The sequence below is a fragment of the Trichosurus vulpecula genome, chromosome 1 (genome assembly GCF_011100635.1).
Source record: "Trichosurus vulpecula isolate mTriVul1 chromosome 1, mTriVul1.pri, whole genome shotgun sequence".
Classification (NCBI taxonomy): Eukaryota; Metazoa; Chordata; class Mammalia; order Diprotodontia; family Phalangeridae; genus Trichosurus; species Trichosurus vulpecula.
The window spans coordinates 13,721,383-13,740,916 of NC_050573.1; the positions used below are offsets into that span (position 1 = coordinate 13,721,383).

At 46.9% G+C, this 19,534-nt stretch overlaps 1 protein-coding gene across 2 annotated transcripts in view; it reads left to right on the plus strand.

Moving 5' to 3' along the window:
- Positions 1 to 1,559: 1,559 nt before the first annotated feature.
- MORC2 (MORC family CW-type zinc finger 2) overlaps positions 1,560 to 19,534 on the plus strand; it is a 55,524-nt gene continuing 37,549 nt past the window's right edge. The window contains exons 1-2 of one of the 2 annotated variants that reach the window (XM_036762878.1): positions 1,560 to 2,872; positions 13,394 to 13,447. In XM_036762878.1, coding sequence (XP_036618773.1) covers positions 2,805 to 2,872; positions 13,394 to 13,447 — 122 coding nt within the window. In that variant the 5' untranslated portion in view covers positions 1,560 to 2,804. The remainder of the gene's footprint in view (positions 2,873 to 13,393; positions 13,448 to 19,534) is intronic. The other variant, XM_036762888.1, reaches the window with a different exon arrangement.

The window sequence follows — 19,534 nt, forward strand, 5'->3', positions numbered from 1 at the left end:
TGGATAGAGGTCTTGAGTCTAGATTGAGCCATCCTGCTGAAGTCTGATGAGCTGTTCAAGGGCCCCTATTTACTTGAGCCGGGGTCAAAAGACCTGGGTTTAAAACGTGACCACCCCCAGGGGCCTCTGCTACTGCAGATACAACCCTGGCTATGGAGGATTAAAATTTCAACCTGTCAAGTTCTGTTGGGACGCCCTAACAAGCTGGAGATCCCCACAGGGCGGGGGCTTACAAGCCCCCAAAACCCAAACTGGGACCAGGGGTTGGGCAACAGGGGGCCACTTCTCTGCCTGCGCAGGCTTAGACAAATCACTTCTTTTTTTCGGGTCTCAGTCTTCCCTCTCTGCCGTGACAGGGGGTGGACCCCAGAGGGTCCACCGAGGGCTGGGGGCAAGTCCCTTCTTTTTCCTGTGCCTCAATTTCCTGCATTAAATAAGTAGATGCTGTTGGACGATCTGTTTCTCCCTTCCCCCAACATCCTCCGAGGAAAGGGGTGGGGGCACTCCCCGTGGCAGATGGAGAAACTGACAAGGGGACGGGAGGGGAAGCCTGGCTCCAAAGCGACACCCGCCCATGTCAACCAGGCCGAAAAAGGGACAACGCGACCCCCACAAGATCCACATCCCCCTCCCCCAGCCCCGGCCCGGCGGGCTCGGCCTGTGACTGCCGCCCGTCCGCCGCCCGGCCCGCCCCGCGTCAGCTCCAGCCCGCCACGCAGCCTCCCCCTCCCGCCGCCCCGCTCCGCTGTGCTGCCCTCGGGCGGCCCGGGCGCCGGGCCTCACCACCTCCGCTGCGGCCTCCGGGCCGCCGCCGCACGCTACACGAACGAACGAACGAACGAACGAAACAACAAACGAACAAACAACTGCCTCCGCCTCCGCGCAGGCGCGAAAGGGCAGAGGGCGGGGCGGAAACGCGCGAGAACGATCCGCGAGTTTAAGCCGCGAGACCAAGCAGCGGCTAACCGAATCATCGATCCCTCGGGCTCTTAGCTAGACGGGCGGGAGGGCTACCACGTGTGTGGGTGTGTGGAGGCGGGGAGTCTGAGGGTCGGAGTTCTTCCGCGACAAGGCCCTGAGTTTCTCAGTCCTCCAACTCCTCCACAAAAGCCCACTCGACTTCCAAGTAAATCTAAATACGACACTTGCCGCACTCTTGATAACAAAGTACTGAAACCGCCTCAGTTCAAGGTCTCTTTAAAAGGCGTGGGTGGACGGCTCACGTGACTCACCCTCTAGGCCTGCGCTCATCTCTCCCTATCTGCTTCGCGCCGTCATTGGTCCCAGTGTTTTAACCATCCGGGCTTTAGGCCCTTAGGAGAAAGAGGTGCGCTGGCATTGGTCGGTAGGGACGGAGGGCGGGACTTTCGCCCACGTGATTGACAGGTGGGGTGGGGCTCCTCGATTGTCTGCAGATGTGGGGGTAGGGGTAGCGGGGGCACCGCCCTCGAATGGCACGTGGGCGGGGCTAAGTCGCTGTGATGGACGCCGCGGCCGGGGCCTGTGATTGGTCGGCGCCAGTGGGCCCGGGTGCTGGGATTGGGTGGCGGCTGGCTGAGGGGGTGGAGGACGAGACGGGTGGGGCGGGTGAGGCCCGAGAAGAGCAGTGTGCTCGAGACCGCGGACGGGAGCAGACAAAGCGGCGGTTGCGGCGGCGGCGGAGGCACATGGTCTGCGGCGGGGCGCGCGCCGCGACCGTTACTGCAACGTTCGCGGGGGCTGGGGGCGGTTGGGCGCGCGCTCCGCATCAGGCGACCCCGCCGGCCTCGGGGCTCCGGTGACTCGGTTCCCCCCCCTCCCCCAGAGGAGGCCGAGGCCGCGGAGGAGACTCAGAGCCTGCGCCTTCGAGGGGGAGGAGGCGGAGCCCCCTTCGCGGGCGCCGCGTGCAGCCGCCCTGGGAGGCAGGACATAGAGCCGCGGAGGCTCAAGCCGAACGCCCCGCCCCCCTCTGCCGGACCCCCTCCCCAATTTGGGGGAGCGCACCCCCTGCCTCCTGGATTCCGGTCACCCCGCTCGCCCCGCCTCGAAGGAAGCTCGCCCTCTGCTTTTCAAGATCGGAAGTTCCCTGGGGGGAGGGGTCCCTCACCGCACCAAGACCAGCAGCGAACCCTCCTCTTGACACCCACCCAAAGATTCTTAGGGAGCATTCCCCCTGGTCTCCAAGACTCAAGGACCCCCTCACCCCCATCCAGGATTCTTAGGTGCACTTGTGCTGGGCTCACTAAGAAGACCCCACGGGAGAGTGTGCTGTGCACCCCCCCCCCAGACTGTGGGCTGCGCGAGGCCCCCCACCGCTCAACGATTGTTAGGGAGCACTGCCACCACCTGGAAGACCGTCCAGGGGAGCTCTTGGCCAGGAGGCGGAGAGAAAAACTATTGGTTGAGTAGTTTCTGCAGAGGCTGGGCTCTTTTGAACCCTGACAAGGACTAGCCACATCGAAGGACAATTAAAAGAGAAAAAGCAAAGTATTCTAGAACTCTGAGCTCAACCCCACCCTCCCCTCCATCGAATGGTGGCAAGACCTGCTGGCCAAGGAACCTCTCAAACCTGGATTATCCTGAAGAGGCTTCGTAAGGTGGTCCCAAGCATTCCCTGCAGCGTCCTGAAAAACTGATCTTCTGTCCGCAGATTGATTGCCCCTTTGGAGGCCTCTTTTAATGTCTTACTGAAATTAACTTAAGAAGAACTGGGGCACCTCAACTAGATTTTGGGGGCGTTAGAAAACAGGATAAGTGGTTAAAAGCATAATAAGTCTTCTGGGTGGGCTGTAGCACATGTTCAGATTTTGACACGACTAGCAATCATGGCATTTGCTAATTACAGCGCTCTGAATCGAGCTCAGCTGACATTTGAATATCTACATACAAATTCGTAAGTATCTTAGGGGTGCTTCCTAACGTCCTCCATAGCAGCCTTCCTATTAATGCTGGAGCCGTGTATTCGTTTGACCTTTGAAATTTCACAGGTGCAGCAGGGTTACATCAAGCCGTGGGCAGTCTTCGCAAGAAAAGGGATCAATGAAGTGTTGGGTGGTTGATGCAGAAGAAGCCTCAACTTCACTTATTGGCTCAAGCTGTTCTACAGTGTTGATCTAACAAGGAGAAGCTCTGATTGAAGGCATTTTATATATGGAGCTGTTGCATGGAAGTTTTTAACCAAAACTCACCAAGTGATCTGTGGATCCCCACAAGGGAGGATTTCCTAGCATCAACTGTTCCCTTCAGTGGGAGCAGCCCTTTCCCCTCCCCATCTCTTTCCCCCCCAAAAGATGATAGTGTATTAAAGAAAGGAAACCATTTTGGAGAACTTTCAATGATAATTCATAAGAAGAGTAGTCTTATTTCTGGTGGTAGAATAGGTTTTCCTTGTCTTGGGAGTTTGCGCATCTGTTGAATAAGCAGTATGCTCTTACCAGGCAATGATAGCGTCCATTCAGATGACACACTTAATCTTATCTCAAGAATGTCTGCTGATTACAATCCAGAAATCTCCGAGTGGGACAGCCATTCACAAAATGATTTGCTGTGGTCTTCACTTGTGTACCTAGAAAGAATACCATCACTTTTCTAGAGTCTTGAGGCCCCTGGTAGTAGGTTGTTTTTGTGCTTTTGTTGGTATTTTTCTATCTGATCTAACCAGAATGAGGGAATTCCTTTACCACTTGTTCATTGTATTATTTAGCAAGGCCTCCCACGTCTGGGGAGGAAGGTAAGTATTCTGAGGTTCAGTGATTAGTGAGTTGAAGAGCAGTTTCCAAGTCACTCTTGATGTTATTTGGTGAGTTATCCTCTGTTACTCAAAATGGAAGTTTCTGGTTCCACATTCCCTGACACATGGCTAGGATACTGAGTGTTGCTAGAAAAAGACAAGATGTCTTAGCCTCTTGAAGTTCTTTGGAAGAGCTTTACAGAAAATGTGAGTTGGCTTCTTTTTCACCTGGGGAGGGAGTAGCATATTTAGGGAGCAGTGATCTCTCCAGCTGCAGGGATAAGATCAGGGTTATTTGCTTGTTTTGGTCCTGGGGAAAGTACTCTTGCTGCTTTGAGAAGTGGCCTCAAAGTATCAGCAGCAGAATCTGATGAAGCTTTGATTGGGAGTAAGGCAAGGCAGAGAAGGGAAATGACCAGTTAGTCAATTTTACTGCTCTGCCTTGACCTTTATTTGAAAGTTTGTGGAAGAAAGGAGGCTTGGGGATTTCCTTTGGGTTGCAGGTCGTACCAGCTTGCAGCTACCCTCTTTTAGGGCAGGAAGCTGTGGTGATACCTGTTTGCATTATACCACTCTCCAGTTTGAGGAAGGTCATAGACCTTCAGAATAGGAAAGAGTCTAATAGGTCAGTTAGTCTAACCCTTGCCTTTCTGTCTCTCATTTTCCCTCCAGTTCATCTGATTGGATTGAGTGGATTTCCCAACCTCAATCACTTGGCCTCAGGGTTTCTTTAAATTTAGACCACTGTTCCCATTCCCAAAGCATGATGGGAAGGTTTAAGTGAGCACCATTTATTGAATCAACCACTACATCTTCCTTGAGCATCCTAGAGATAGTTAAGCTTATGAACCACAGCCAGGAGAGAGGATGGACCTTCTTTAAGATACTTTATTCCGTGTAGAAAATAAAGAGCACATTTCTTGATCTCGGAATTAGAGTTAGGGTTGGAATTCTCATTGGGCCTTAGAAACCCACATGTTTAGATCTTGTTACAAGATTTGAGACCAATATGTAGTCATGGTGTTAGAATCTATTTCTAATCCTAACTTCAGAAGGAAGGAAACAAGTATTGAGAACCAAATGTATCAGGCACTGTGCTAGGTTGAAATGCATGTGGTTCTCATGATGGAACCTTCTTAGACAATGACTTGGAAGTTATTGCCTTATCTGGGTCTGACTAAGGCATTTTTAGGGAAGAAAGGAGATAATCTTTTCTCCTTAGCAGCTACTGTGTTGCAATTTTTAAACCAAATTAAATTAGGCCTAGGCCCTGTCTTTTAACTTAGAATCTGACAGTTGCATCTGAATAATTCTGAATCTTATTAGACATTATGGTTTCTTGTTCATTAATTAAGAAGAAATTGCTTTTTTAAAACAGGAAGTCAATGAATCAATAGTCAGTAAACATTTATTAGGCGCTATGTGCCAGGCACTGTACTAAGTTCTGGGGATATAAGTTCAAGGAAGGCAGTTCCTGCCCTCAAGGATCTTACAATGTATTGGGAGAAACTAGCAAATAAAAGGAACCTTAAAAAAGGAGGGTGAGGGAACATACCCACATGGAGATGTCTGAGAAATCCCAAAGTAGTGGGGAAGTGAGTCCACTCCTTAAATGCAGGTTTTGGAGTTCTTGGCCCCACCCTCCAGGACAAAGGTGCCTTGTCATTTTTTTGGTCATTTTTTCTGGGTTTTTTTTTTCCAGTCCTGGGAGACTTTGTGACCCCTTTTTAGGGTTTTCTTTGCAAAGATCCTGGAGTGGTTTGTCATTTGCCATTTCCTTCTCCAGCTCATTTTACAGATGAGGAAACTAAGGCAAACAAGGTGAAATTACTTGCCCAGGGTCACAGAGCTAGGAAGTGTGTGAGGCTGTATTAATCAGATGCACTGGAGCTTGTAATGTGGTGTGATTATCAAGGCTGATTGGATCTGCAGGCTGATGAGATGAGCTTCCAGGGTCATGGTAGAGAATTGTCTTTTTACACTTGAGTCATATTAAACCCTGTCCCTAATGATGACATCAGAAAGCATTTCTAGCTAGGTTTTAGATGATTTTTTCTGGCCCATCATGATCATTTTCCTGTTTTCTTTGATACTCTCACATATTAAGATAGAGCTAACTGTAGGCCAGGGATTTTTTTTGTGAACTCAGGGTTTTTGTGCACTATGCCTTTGGTATTGGTTGTGTTTGGTTCATGCTAATGGGGTGCATTAGAAATTGGATACCAACTATGTGGTTACGATGTGGTTAGTGGCAGAAGTTGGTGGCATGTGTGGCTTTGATTTTGTTGATGAAATCTGGTACATGTAAAAGAGTTGATAGAATTTGATGAAGGTGGTAACCCCCCCCCCCACATCCCCGAGGGTCATATTAATTGTCTGAATGTTTTGAATATTGTAGATGGCCTGGGAATTGGACCTGGGGGCTTGGGGACATGATTCTTTGGTTCTCTTCTGAGCCTTAGAGACAAAACTGTGGTCAAGTGATATTTCCATCTTGGTTTACCTTGTGACTGGATATGGAAATGCCAACCAAATGGGACCACTAGGCTTAGTTTAAGAGCTTTGAGCCTTTTAAAATGCCAATTTATAGCACAAGAACTATAATTTATTCTGAACAACTGCTTAGCTATGAGCAATGTTTCCTTCTTGAAGAAACTAGAAACGAAAAAAGTACACTGAGCTGAGCTTAAAGCTAGTAATTTCTGGGTCCAAGTTCAAGCTGAGCGTAACTAGATAAACCATCTCAATATGTTCTTTTGCACTTATTTCATCCTGCAATGAAAAGTGAGTTTGTGATTCCAAACTCTGAGCTATAAAAGTTCTTCGTGGGAAAGTTTGTTGGAAATTGATCTTTGAGCGGGCAGAGGACTAAGAAGAAAAAGTCAGTTTTCATTTGATGATCTACTTCTTAAAATCCCAAATCGGAGTACATTCTTGCTTGTCCAGAATGGTCATATAACACAGATGAGCCGCCTTAGTGTGAAGGTATGTGTTACTAGAGCTTGGTGAAAGAGCTTTTGCCTCCTGCGTTTCCTAATAGTATTCATGGGATGAAAAGACCATATTATTTCAGGCCACATTATTTTATAGATGAAGGAACAATCCTAGAGACAACAGCAGGGACTTGCCTGCCCATGGTCACAAAGCAGAAGCAGGCCTCCTGGTCACAGGCTTGTCTGACCAGCTTTTCATTTCTTCTATCAAGGGGCCCTCTTTGGAGGGTTGGTAAAAGGACAGAAATGGCCGAATGGGATTTTAGGCTGGACCTAGCCCTTAAGAGTTCAGGAGGCTTGGCTCTTACAAGAGGCAGGGCAGTCAAGGCCACTCTGAACAACAGACTGGAAAGCGAGGACGCTCCCAAGTAAGTACTTTGGAGCTCTGGTTTCAGGAAGTCCAGCCGTGACCCAGGGCTCTTTTTGGTGTAACATTTGCCATCTAAGAGCCGTTGACCTGTGACCCTAATGACCACGTCTCCACACTCGAACCCTCTTAGGTATTGGGGACCTTTGGGAGCCTGACTTGTGCCTGGAGAGATTGCTTTCTTCTGAAATTCAGTTCATTCTAATTCAAACTCCAAGTGTGTCTCCTCAGGTATAAATGAAAAAAAAAAGCAATAATTCTGGAGGAAGCTGCCCTAGCATTCGAGGGTACCCCAGGGTCCCTCAGGGATTGCCCTGGCATCTAGAGGCAGTTGCTGAGTCCTGGGACAAGAGCATGCTTTGTGATGAGCCTTTTTTTTTTTTTTTTAAACTCATGGAACCACTTGCTAGTGTCCCAAAGGAAACTGCCAAGCTGGCTTTTTTCTCCTCTTTCTGCAGATTGAGGAAAGTTCTCTGTGCCTGTCAGAATTCATTGTTAACCAGAGCCTGGCCTGCTACTCATCTTTGAGGTTGTCCCTCCTGAACCTCTACTCTGTCTTTTTACCAATAGGTGCCTTATATGAGTTGTTTGCTTGGTAGAATGGAGACTCCTTTGGGACAAGGATTATTCCATTTTTGTGTCTCTCTGTTTACAATTTCTGGCACACAGAAGGTGCTTAATAAATGATTGCTGATTGATCAGCCCTCTGGGTGCTGTATTCTTTGGGGATTTGCAAATTCTTCTTTAGGCACATCTGCTTTTTTTGTTCTAAATTCAGTGGGAAAAGCCGTTTATCTTTTGTGGCAGTGTCTTTATGATTTATGAGCATCAGTTTCATTAATTTAGTATGTTGCCTTATAGGAAACATCATGAGATGATTCCTTTAAAGTTTTTTTTTAAACATCTCCAGCTGCTATGTTCTTCAGTGCCATGGTTTCTGGTAGGATGGAAGTTGGGGTGTGGTGATGGTGAGAGACTGGATTTAGAATCAGAAGAGCTGGGGGTGAATCCTGGTTTTGCTACTATCTGTATGAACTTAAAAGCAGTAGGTGGCCCAGTAGACAGAGTGCTGGTCCTGGAGTTAGGAAGACCTGATTTCAGATCTGGCTTCAGACACTTACCAGCTAGCTGTGTGACTCTGAGCAAGTCACTGGACCCTGTTTGCCTCAGTTTCCTCATCTGTAAAATGAACTGGAGAAGCAAATGGCAAACCCCTCCAGTATCTTTGCCAAGAAAAGCCCAAATGGGGTCATCATTGAAGAGTCGACATGATTGAACAGCAACATGACCTTAAGAAGCAGATCTCTTCCCCTCTTTGGGCCTCAGTTTACTCTTTATATGATGAAGAGATTGGACTAGATAGATGATCTCTTCAGTCTCTGCAGTTCTAAATCCTGTGATCTTTGAAAGTGACAGAGGGAGTCCTGATCAACAGAGTTGCTGCAGTTTAGAATCTCATTGAAAGACTCCATTTTGGATTTGACGGAACATCTTTTATCCCCAGTTTTCCCTCATATCGATTTCACGAAGACCTAAGTTAAAAGTTGACTTTTTGTTCTGGGAGAGTGTTGCCGTTACCCATCTTGGGATTCTTGAAGAGTCGAAAAGATTCTTTCAGCCTTCACTCCCTCCCTCTCATCTTCAGATGCATTTTCATCTGTGATTCAGTTGGCCAAAGTCAGCCTCATTTGAATTCTGTTACCCCTTTGAGAATGTCACTCTAGATTTCTTTGTTTCCTTGCGCATTTCTTCTTTCCTCCCCATAATTCCCACTGATATGTGGTGAATGCTTTCTTTACCGTAGTGCTGCGATAATAAGAATTAACTCTTAGGCTAAATGACTCACCAGGACTCTGTGTTTTCCTTTCATAGCCTTAATTTTCTTGTGAATTTCTAGCAGATTCTTTTTGGTGTTTTGTTCTAGTCTGAGGGTATCGGGCTTCCTTGAAATCTTTCACTCTTCAGTTTTCTTAGAAGTGGAGGAGGAAGTATCTGTTAATATTTGGAGTAACTTGAGGTGTTTGCAGCCTCTGGAAGTTCTTAGGAATGCTTCAGAAGCCAGTAAGGAAACTGTCCCGAGAAGAGCAAAGGGTATCGGTAGAGTCATCAGGGCCAAAGGTTGGAAGTGAACACAAAGTTTGTTTTTGTCTTTGTTTCAGATCTTGACTTACTATTAACTATTACAACTTTCTGTGTTTCTCTCCGGTTTTCATAATGGAATACTATACAATGCTTTTTTTAAAATCCAGTGAAAGATTCCAGAGAGGAACATTGCTGTAATGGTACACAGAGGCAGTGGCCTTGCTCCCCACTAAGTTGGGAGAAGTCCCTTCTCTCTGGGCCTTATCTGGAAAATGCGGATAATGGAACCCACCGCCTCCCAGGCAGGTGATTGTGAGGAAAGCACTTGGTAAATCTGGACGAGCTACTTAAGAATAGCTGATAGAAAGGAGGAAAGGAAGGCCCAGGTTCTTTTTGAATATGCCCTGGTAAAATAACTCAGGCTTCCAGGGAGCCAGAAGAATTTGTTTTCTCCTCTCTCTGTCATATGATCCTCTTTTTTTTGGTGTTGTCTTTGGATTAGGAGAGCTCCTGGCCCTCATCTCCTAGGGCCTCTTACTTATCTCATCTAGAATGTACTTTGTTCACAATGTGGTTTGGGAGGAATCTGAGGTGAACCAGGGGCCCCAGGAAGCCTTTTTGAAATCCTCCATTTCCTTGGAGTACAGTGGTCCCCTGACCAGGATTTGACCCACTCAGAGAGGCTGACAGGTGTATGCTGGGGAGGGAGGAGGCACTCCCAAGTATTGTTACTTCAGTCCCCACTTTCAGATGATGATACACTTCTCCAGACTTTGCTAGACTGATCCTCTTTGGGCCTGTCCTGAAAATCATTCCACCTTGGTGACTCCGCTGGAACTGGGCTTCATCTGGCGTAGCCTTCACAAATACAGAATCACCTTCGTACCTGGAAGAGTTTGGTGGATGTTAGCTTTTTTTTTTCTTTTTTAAAGAAATAGTTTGATACCTTTTGTTTTAATATCACTTTCATTTGCAAATATATCCTGGTCCTCTCAGAGAGCTGTGCCTTGCAACAGAAAATGAGATGGACTCAGAAGAGTTCAGACGATAGTTTGAGCTGTGCCAGGTGCTGGCAGTGTTCCAGTTTCCTCCACTTTTCTGAAGAAGGAAGGGAGGGAGGGATGCTTCCCCAGCTCTTCTCTTGTTTCCGTCCATGTGCATCATTTCCTCCTACTTTTCTGTGTCTCTTCATGCAAGTCTTCTCATGCCGCTTTGAATTCTTCTTACAACACAGAGAGACTCCCTGACGTATTCTCCACTCATAGATGCCTCCTTTCTTTCCAGTTCTTTGCTCCCATAGAAAGTGCTGTTCTGGATATTTTGGGGTCTGTGGGACCTTTCTTGGAGTAGGTTGCCTTTTGAAAGCTTTCACTTTTTGAACTGAAAGCTCATTGTTTTTAATGTGCAGGTGATGAGGGATGCCAAGGTGCTGTTTATCTGGCCTTCAGGGATGCCTTGCTTTGTATCTCAGGGGACCTTTGATTTCATCGAAGAGAGAGCTTGTTATCCAGGAAGGCTGAGCCTCCCATGGTCGAGGAACCAGAAGTCAATTACATTTCGTTATTTGGCTCATTAAAATTAGTAGCTGAGTTTCATCAGCAGTTTTTTTTTCTTGGGAGTGAGCAGTAGATTCACATAGAGGTGACTCTCATTTCCTAGGGAGTGAATGGCCCTAAGAGGAACACTTTTGGGAGTGGCGGAGGTTCAAGTCCCAGTTATGCTGGTACTACCCGGATGACTGTGCACAGGTCATGTCGGGTACATAATCTGTAGGGACTCTTCTAGTTCTAAATGCTGTGACCTAGGCCTACGGTCCTTCACTTTTTTTGGAGTCATAGAATGTGATAGCAGTCTGAAGCCCATGGACCCCTTCTAAGGGTCATATTTGTGTCTACTGTATAATTGAGGGATAGTGATGAGTAAAAATAAAGATGTGACTTTTTTTCCCATGTGCATGGATCCTTTGGGATTCTGTGGGCCCCAGGTTAAGAATCTGATCTGGATGAAGCTTTGAGACTAGTGGCTGTTACGGATACACGAAGAAGTCCGGTGTTATGTTAGACTTGACGTCAGTCCAGGAAACCTGAAGAGCTAAGCGGTGAACAGGCAGTGGGTAGTTGTCAGGGTTACTGGTCATAGGCAGAATCCACCCTGATTCGTTATTGTAGGACAGAGCAGGAGAAAGTCAGCTGCTCTTCTCTCCGATGTTTTGGTTGGCTTATAGTTCTTTTGTCACTTGACATGGTATAGATGACCTTAAGTTTGGAGGACCTGGCTTTGAATCTGAGTTTCTCCACTCATCAGTAAGTGACTTGGCTCATTAGTTCCCCTCAACTCCTCTGACTTGATGATCTTCAGATCCTGTCCAGCTTGCGTCAGTCTTATCCTAAGTCTTCCTCAGCAAAGGGAAGTGTTGACTCAAGTTGGACCTGCTGAAATTGAGGAGTGAGTAGAGAAAGGGGTTGGGAAGTGAAGTAAATACAAGGGTTTGTTGGGTGGCATCAGATGAAGGAGAGTTAAGGAAGGAGAGAGAGTCCGGCTCCCTGGGGTCAGTGGCGCAGTGATAAAGGTGGAAGGTAGCAGTGCTCAGCCTGTTACTTTGCTTCTGTGTTCAGAAGAGTGGTCTTTGGGACCAAAGGAAAACGCCAATCCTTCCCCCCCCCCCCAAAAGTGGCCAGCGGGGCCATATCTATGATAATTGGGGGGAGAGTGGGACAGCAACCCCAAGTTATTCTTGGTGAGTTCACATTGCTAGACCTTGATGAAAGGCATCCTACAGCTGGTACATGTACTGCAGTCCTGGAGACAGTGTCTGGATTTTCCCTCTCCTCCCCTCAAGAAGAGCCTGTAGACTGTAGAGGCCAGTGAGCTTGACTCCGATTTTTGGCAGCATTCTAGAATTTATTGTTGCTTCGTGGACAGCGAGAAAATGGAGCAGTGATCCCAGAGAGGCGGTGAGGCTTTATCAGAAATATGATTTTTTTTTTTGTTTTTGGTATGGAGACTGGTATATCAAAGAATGCTGAGTATGTGTAGTTTTGGCCAAGTATTTGATAATCTCTTGTTCTCTTTGTGGACAAGAAGTGGTTTAAAAGAGAATTGGTTGGATTTGGAACTGGTTTAATTAAGGCAGGTTCAAAGAATAATGATGAGTGGTTTGAAGTCATCTTGGAAAGAGAGCTCTCGAGGTCTTTGGGATCCGTGTTTGGCCCATTGCTGCCTGACCTTTTTATCGGTGACCTCCAAGCCAACAGGGACAGCTCCAAGTTAGGGATCCAAAAGATCTTGAAAGGCTGGAAGCTTGAGCCAAATCTAACTGGGTTCAAGAAATCACTTTCATAAGGGTAAGATGAGGGACGTTTCATTTGGAAATACTGAACTGAGAGCTCTCTCTGTGAGCCTGCAGTGTGAAGTGTCAGCCAAGGTCACTAATGAAACCTGTCAGGGCAGTCGTACCAATGATGAGGAAAGTCATGGGTTTCCATGCTCTGTCCTGATCGGACTGCCGAGGCAATTTGGGAGATGCAGGAAGACTCGGGCCGAATGTCAAGGCATGTCTTTTGTAGCAGTGCTCTCTCAGAGTGGAGCTAGAGAATTTTCTTACTCAGGAAGGAGTGACATTGTGGTCACTAGAGGTCTTCAAGCGAAGGCTGGAATGACCCCATCAGGTGTGTTGTTGAGAGGATTCTCTGCCAAGTGTGGTTGTTGTACTAAATGACTCTCAATTCCCTCCTGCCTTGGAGAACTTGTGCAGGTGGGAAGCTGTTAGCTATAGCTGGAAGGGACTTTAGTGATCTCCTCCTCCAGCCCTCTCATTTTACAGGTCAGGAGATGGACCCAAAGAGGGAAAAGGCTGCGCTGGCATCATGGAGACTAGTAGTAAGGGTCAGGGCCAACATTCTCTCACAGAGCCTCTCTGTCCAAATCTGAGGCTCTTCCCACCACAGAATAGAGTGCGAGGCAGACATGTAAGTAAAGGTGGACGTCCTCCCCTTGTCACATGTATTTGAAGAGCTGAGGTTCTGTGATGATGAAAAGCACCAATCAGCTCAGATGGAGGAAATTCAGTAAATTAGAAATACAAGAGATGTGTAAATTGGGGGAGAGAGCAGAAAGCCTCATGGCAGTCATTTGATGGGTGTTTGCATCATAAGTTGACCACAGTTATCCACAGTAACTTAGCTTCTTTCGGTTTTCTAATGGTGCTCATTTTGATGTCTCACTCTGCCTTTGACCTTTCAGAACCACCCATGAGTTCCTGTTTGGAGCCCTCGCTGAGCTCGTGGACAATGCCAGGTTTGTATCCCTGGGGCTTATCTGTGCTGTTTGGATGGGAGGCTTTTATGTTGTGGTTATGTCTTTGTTAACTTACTGGTCTTTGCCCTCCAAAGCAAGGTGAGTGGGAGTTCTGTTTTTTGTTATACTATGAAGGATAGCTGTTCATTTAATAGAGTAAGACCATGTACACATATGTCCATTACAAGCCAAACATTTGTCCACCAGCACTAACGATGCTAACAGCTTAGGCCAGGGCATAGGTTAGAGCTGACAGTGGAAGTGCTTGTAAACAGCCCTTGTTCATGTTTGCTAATGGTTTTTCCCTTGTAGCTATAACAGAAAAGTTTTCATCAGCCAAAATCTTCTAGGGGATGCGAAGGCTCTGGCTAATGAGGCTTTGACCGAAACATCTTTTCTTTTAATTCTTGTTGAAAATGTGTTCACAATGTATGAGTCCTTTTCCTGCCCTAGTAAGTAGAGTAGGCTAAATACATGAATTTTTCTTTTAGGATCTTGCAGTGCCTCATTTTTAGGTGTTCAGTGTGCATGGGCACCTGAGGGTTGAGCCACAGACAAAGTGTCACCTTTGGTGTGGAGCATCTCCCCTGACTCTGCTTTTCTGGGCTCTACAGCTAACTACAGCAGACCTCTTTTCCCATCCCCCATGATCCTTTTTGCTTATTTTGCCCTCTGGCTGTCATTGGTTTGGAGCACACAATCAGGAAGACCTGGCTAGCCGCAGGTCTCAGCGGATCACCAGCTCTATAGTAGTCAGATTAAATGTCTCTCCTGATAATGACCGGGGGAATCATATCCCGAGTTTTCTGGGGTGCTTCTCTTCCGATCTCCAGGAAATAACGCGAGCATTTAACAAGTTTCTGCTGAAGGAATGTCTGTTGCCAGCTCCAGAAGTATCATGTTTCCTCCTTCCTCACTCCCCCTGTCTCTCAATCACACCTCTTACTCTTACTTTTGAAATTGGTGGAGGATGGAGATGGTGTTGAGCGTGTGGACTTTCCCTGAGAAGACAGACCATTCTGCTTCCTCCTTCCCTAGCATCCCATAAAATACCAAGAGACAGTTTGGTGTGCTGCTTTTTATATTAGCCTTGATTCTAATTTGAGGAGTTATAGTTTATGTTGCTATGTGCTCAGCTGGGGCATTCCTTCGAAGGAGTTCACCCCTACTCTTTATGGAGGAAAATCAGACCGACTTGGATTTCTTGTTACCTCTCTTCCCTCCTTTCTCAGCCTTCTGTTATCCGGCTTCCAGCCCCAGCACACAGATAATGCTGCTTTTGACCACTCCCTCCTTCTGGCTACTTTCTTTTCTTTCCATTGGTTCTCTGCCAATATATCTGCCTAAATACTTCTCAGTCTTCTTTCCTGGGTTCTCTTCCATATTCTTTCCCCTGGTGGTGACTATCCCATAATGCCCTGTCTTTCTCTCTGCCTTGGTGCTCTCATCACCCACACATTCAATTATCACCTCTTTTCAGAAGACTCCCATGTCTATAGATCCAGCCCTGATGTTTCTCTGAGCCTCCTGCTCAGTCTGTCTGTTAGACATCTCCATCTTTATGTAGAAGTCAGTCTCAAAACTTCAACCTTTCTAGGGTTTTTAAGGGTGAAATGGGAAGGAAGGAAGTGAACATATGAAAAAAATCAGAGCTTTCCACGACAGACCTTCATCAGGAACGGTGGAGCCACTACCTTTGATCTCAGTATTCTGGTGTCCTCGATGAGGCATCCTAAACAAAGATGAGACAGCATCTGGACTGGAACAGTGGACACAGAAGCTGTGACAGGAGCTAGGGGTGCTTGGGTACCAGCTGTCAAGATAATGGAAGGGGACCTGATTGCTGCAGTAAGACAAAAGCATCAATCAGCCCATAAGGCTTCTCTTCAGAATCCTTGAGGATGATCTTGGATTGTCCTGAGGATGCATCCAGGGCCTCCTTTTGGGGGATTGTTGTTGTTTCTATGCTTCAGTCATTTTTCAGCCCTCTCATCCTCCTAAGGGAAAATAAAGTCAATTAAATGAAACTATTGGACCCAGCCGATGGCTGCTCACGGTGTATGTCCGTCACCTCCATTGAGAGGAGAGGGAGGTTGGTTTCGTCGTCTGTCCAAGCTCAGCCAGTCTCTTTGAAATCAGTCTTCATGAAGGTATGAGAAGAGAGCAGGAGGCTTAGACAAGCTGAATTCTATGGCATGCCTCATCTTCACCTACATGATTGACCAGTCATGAAGAGATGCACGATTCCACTGTGCTCATTGTTTTTACTGCCAAAAAGAAAACATAAAAGATCCCATATGGCAAAAGTCCTTAAACTGTTGGGATACAGACTACTTGGGCAGCCTGGCCGAGCCCTTGGACATCTTAGAATTGTATCTGAAGGTGCATAAAACACATGGAATTCAAAAAGGAAACCATTTATGTTGAAATACACTTATCCAAAGACATAAAAAAAGCTTCATAGGCCTCAGGTTCAGAACTGACACAGTGGAACAAAATCTATACTATAAAGCTTTCCTCCATCAAGATGATCTCCCATGTGTATGTCAGCCATAGAAGTTCTCTGAAAGATGTAGAGGGAATGACTTCGTATTGCCCCCATCAAATGTGTTATAAAAGCAGAGGTGTTAGCCACTGCTATGAGGGATGCCCAAATGGAAGAAATTCCAGGTGGCCCCCATTTACAGGTAGACATGTTGGTTGCGTCAGTTTGTTTTCAATTCAGTAAATGTTACACCTACTATGTGCCAGGCACTGCCTAGCACCAAGAAGAAGAAAAAAAAGACAGTTTCTGCCCTGGAGGAGCTTATACTCTGGTGGGAGAAGACAATACACAAAAGGAAGCTGGCAAGCAGGATGGGAAGAGCCATTGAGGACACCAACCACATGATCCTTGGAGTGGAAACCATGCAGAGCAGCTGATGGAAAATGGAGAGTTCCCTGTACAAAGGAAGGATTTGGGAGGTGTTTACTGCTTTACCCTCCAGCCCTCCTGTCCCAAGGGAGTGGAGAACTGATAAGTATCAAAACTAGTCCCTGTGGGTGGTGATGAGATCAGTCCTTAGAATACTACAGAACCTTTTCTGTGAGACACACTCAAAAGACTTTCACCTAAATATCTACACAGGAAAAACCAAGTGGATAAAGAATGTGCAGACTGCCTTTGGGCCATACAGGTTTCTTGGGCAGCCACTGCAGATGAACAAAGAACTAGGTTTAGATAGGAGAAGGAGGCAGAGAGGTGGTGCACTGGATAGAGTGCTGGACTTACTAGTCAGGAAGACCTGAATTCAAATGTGGCCTCAGACACTTCCTAGCTGTGTGACCCTGAGCAAGTCCCCTAACCCTGTTTGCCTTAGTTTCCTCATTGGTAAAATGAGCTGGAGAAGGAAACAGCAAAATCATTCTAGTATCTGCCAAGAAAAACCCCAAATAGGGTCATGGAGAGTTGAACTTGACTGAACTGCAAAAGGAAGAGAAAGTTAGAGTGTCTCTGAGCAACAAATAGCAATATTCCAGGGGCTAGGCCACTGTCTATTCACAGTCTCCAAAGGGTTAGAGTTGAAGAATGATGAAGAGGTGCCCAGTGGGCATGAGAAGGTAGTAGCCAATGAAGAATCACCCAGTGGAAGTACCATAAAGCATTCCAAGAAAGAGATGACCAAGAAAAAGAGGTGGGCTGGCTTGGCAGTGAGATGAAGAATCCATGAAAGGCAACCCTTGTGCCTCATTGAGATCCATGCCAATGACAGGAAGTCCAGAAAGCTGGAGAGAAAGGAATATTGATGAGAGAATGTGGCCAGTGTCTCACAGGGATGGACTTCCTGTTTTGTATTGTTTCCCAGCACTTAGCAAACTGCCTGGCACACAGTAGGTGCTTGTTAAGTGGTTATTGACCCACTGACTCCTCCCTCTCTCACTTCCCATACCCAATCTGTTGTCCAAGCCTGTTGGTTTTGCTTTTGTAATATAGACCCTTTCCCCTTTTCTAATACTGCCCTCACCCTGGTGCAGGCCCTCATTTCCTCACACCTGGACTACCGCGGTTGCTGGCTGGTGATTCTGCCTGCCTCCAGTCTCTCCCCATTCCAGTCCATCCTCCATTCAGCCACCAAGTGGTCTTCTTAAAGCCAAGGTCTGACCATGTCACCCCATTCCCCCACTTAGTCAACTTCAGTGGCTCCCTATCCCTCCAGGATCGAACAAAAAAATCCTGTTGACATTCAAAGTCCTCCATAATCTGGCACTCCCCCCTTCTAGTCTTCTTATACCTTACAGCCCTCCAGCTCCCCTCCTTGTACTCTTTGCCCAGTGACGCTGGCCTCTTGGTTGTGCCTGAGAAAAGACACTTATCTTTCACCTCTAAGGATTTTCACTGACTATCCCGTGTGCCTGAAATACTCTCCCTCCTCGTTACTTCCTGGCTTCCTTCAAGGCCCAGCTAACATCCTACCTTGTCCAGAAAGCCCAGCCCCTCCCAATCCTAGTGCTGTCCTTCTGTTGAGTACTTCATGGACATGCCCTCATTGTTAGCATGTGTCTTACACTGACTATTTGTGCCCAACCTGTGGTAGAGCCTTCTGAGCTTATATTGGTCTGATCAGCCACAGTCAGATACGCGGTGCCTTGGCCCTGATGTGGACAACAACAGCCAGCATGTTGTCTCTTCCCAGGGCAGAGACTGTCTTTTACCTTTCTTTGTCCCCAGTGCTTAGCACAATGTCTGGCACATAGGAGATGCTCGATGAAAGTTTATTGACTGGACTAGATGTTATCTAAGGTCTCTTCCAGCCATGATCCTATAATAATGAGAGTTGAAAAGGACCTTGGAGAATTAGCCCAGCCTCCTGTTCCATAAAAGAGTCTTCTCTGTAGTGTTCCCAGCATATGGTTATCCAGCCTGGGCCTCAACAGCACCTCACAAAGCCCATCCAGTATGAGGATGGTTCTGCTTCTTTAGGCAGGACTTAAGGTGACTTGTCCACAACAGGAACCAGTCAGACTCTGTCTCCATGTGACTCCTGCCATTGGGGTGACTTTTGGTTCCCCGTCCCCCCCCCCCCCATGGGAGGCTCAGCCTCTTTACTCAGAATAACTCTCCAGGTTTTTGAATATAGTGATAGGTCACTCTGATGGCTTTTCTTAAGGGACACATCCCTAGTTCTTTCAGCTCTTTCTCCCAGGATGTGGCTTTCAGGTCCCTCTGCATCCTGGTAGTCTTCTGACTCTGCCCCAAGCTGAAAGTGGGGTCTGAGCCCTGCAGCTTTCCTTGCTCTGCACATTTCCATTAATATTCCCTGGGATGGAAGCTGTGTCACACCATTGACTTTAGTCTGTTTAAAAAACCAAACCTCAGTGGTTCCCCCTCCCCTCCCCCAGATTGCTGTTCAGGTTTTCTCCATCTTGGATTCCTGAAGTTGATTTTTTTTAACCTAGATGACTTAATGAGCCATTTCCTACTCTGCCCATCTGTATAATTAAGATGTTGGAGGTTAACAGCCAACCTGGCCAGTCTTCTCTGCTCTAAAATGGGATTTTATCCTACAGAGTGAGAATTGGTTTGACCCAGGCCCTCTTTGGTTGGTTACCCTGGTGACTGAACTGAGCTCAGGCTTGAAAACAGGTTAAATGGATCAGCGCCCTTGGAGAGACGTCTGCTTTTCAGGATCGGGGAAAATGAGATGAGCCCTTGTGAGGTGCTGATTGCCATGCACTCTCCATGTGATCTGCTATTTCATTAAACCTTGGCAGCACAGTTCTCTGCTAAGCAAGGGGAAAGCATGGTGGAGTGGGGAGGAGAAGCATGGGCTTGATTCCCATCTCTGCTGTTGCCCGCCTTGAAGCTGGCCGCTTCCTCCTGGGCTCCAGGACCTCCCCTAAAGTGCCCTCCTCCATCTGACTTTCTGTTCCTCTGGTTCTTCTGGCTAGGGTCTTGCTGATCAAATGTTGTACTTTCTAACTTACAAAAACACAACTGAAAATCTAAAAGGCTCACAGATGAATCATTGTGTGATACATAAAGAAAGCTTTTCTTACTCCTCTTGCAAATGTTCATGAAGCAATTTGTAAGGTATGCTGGGGCCTCAT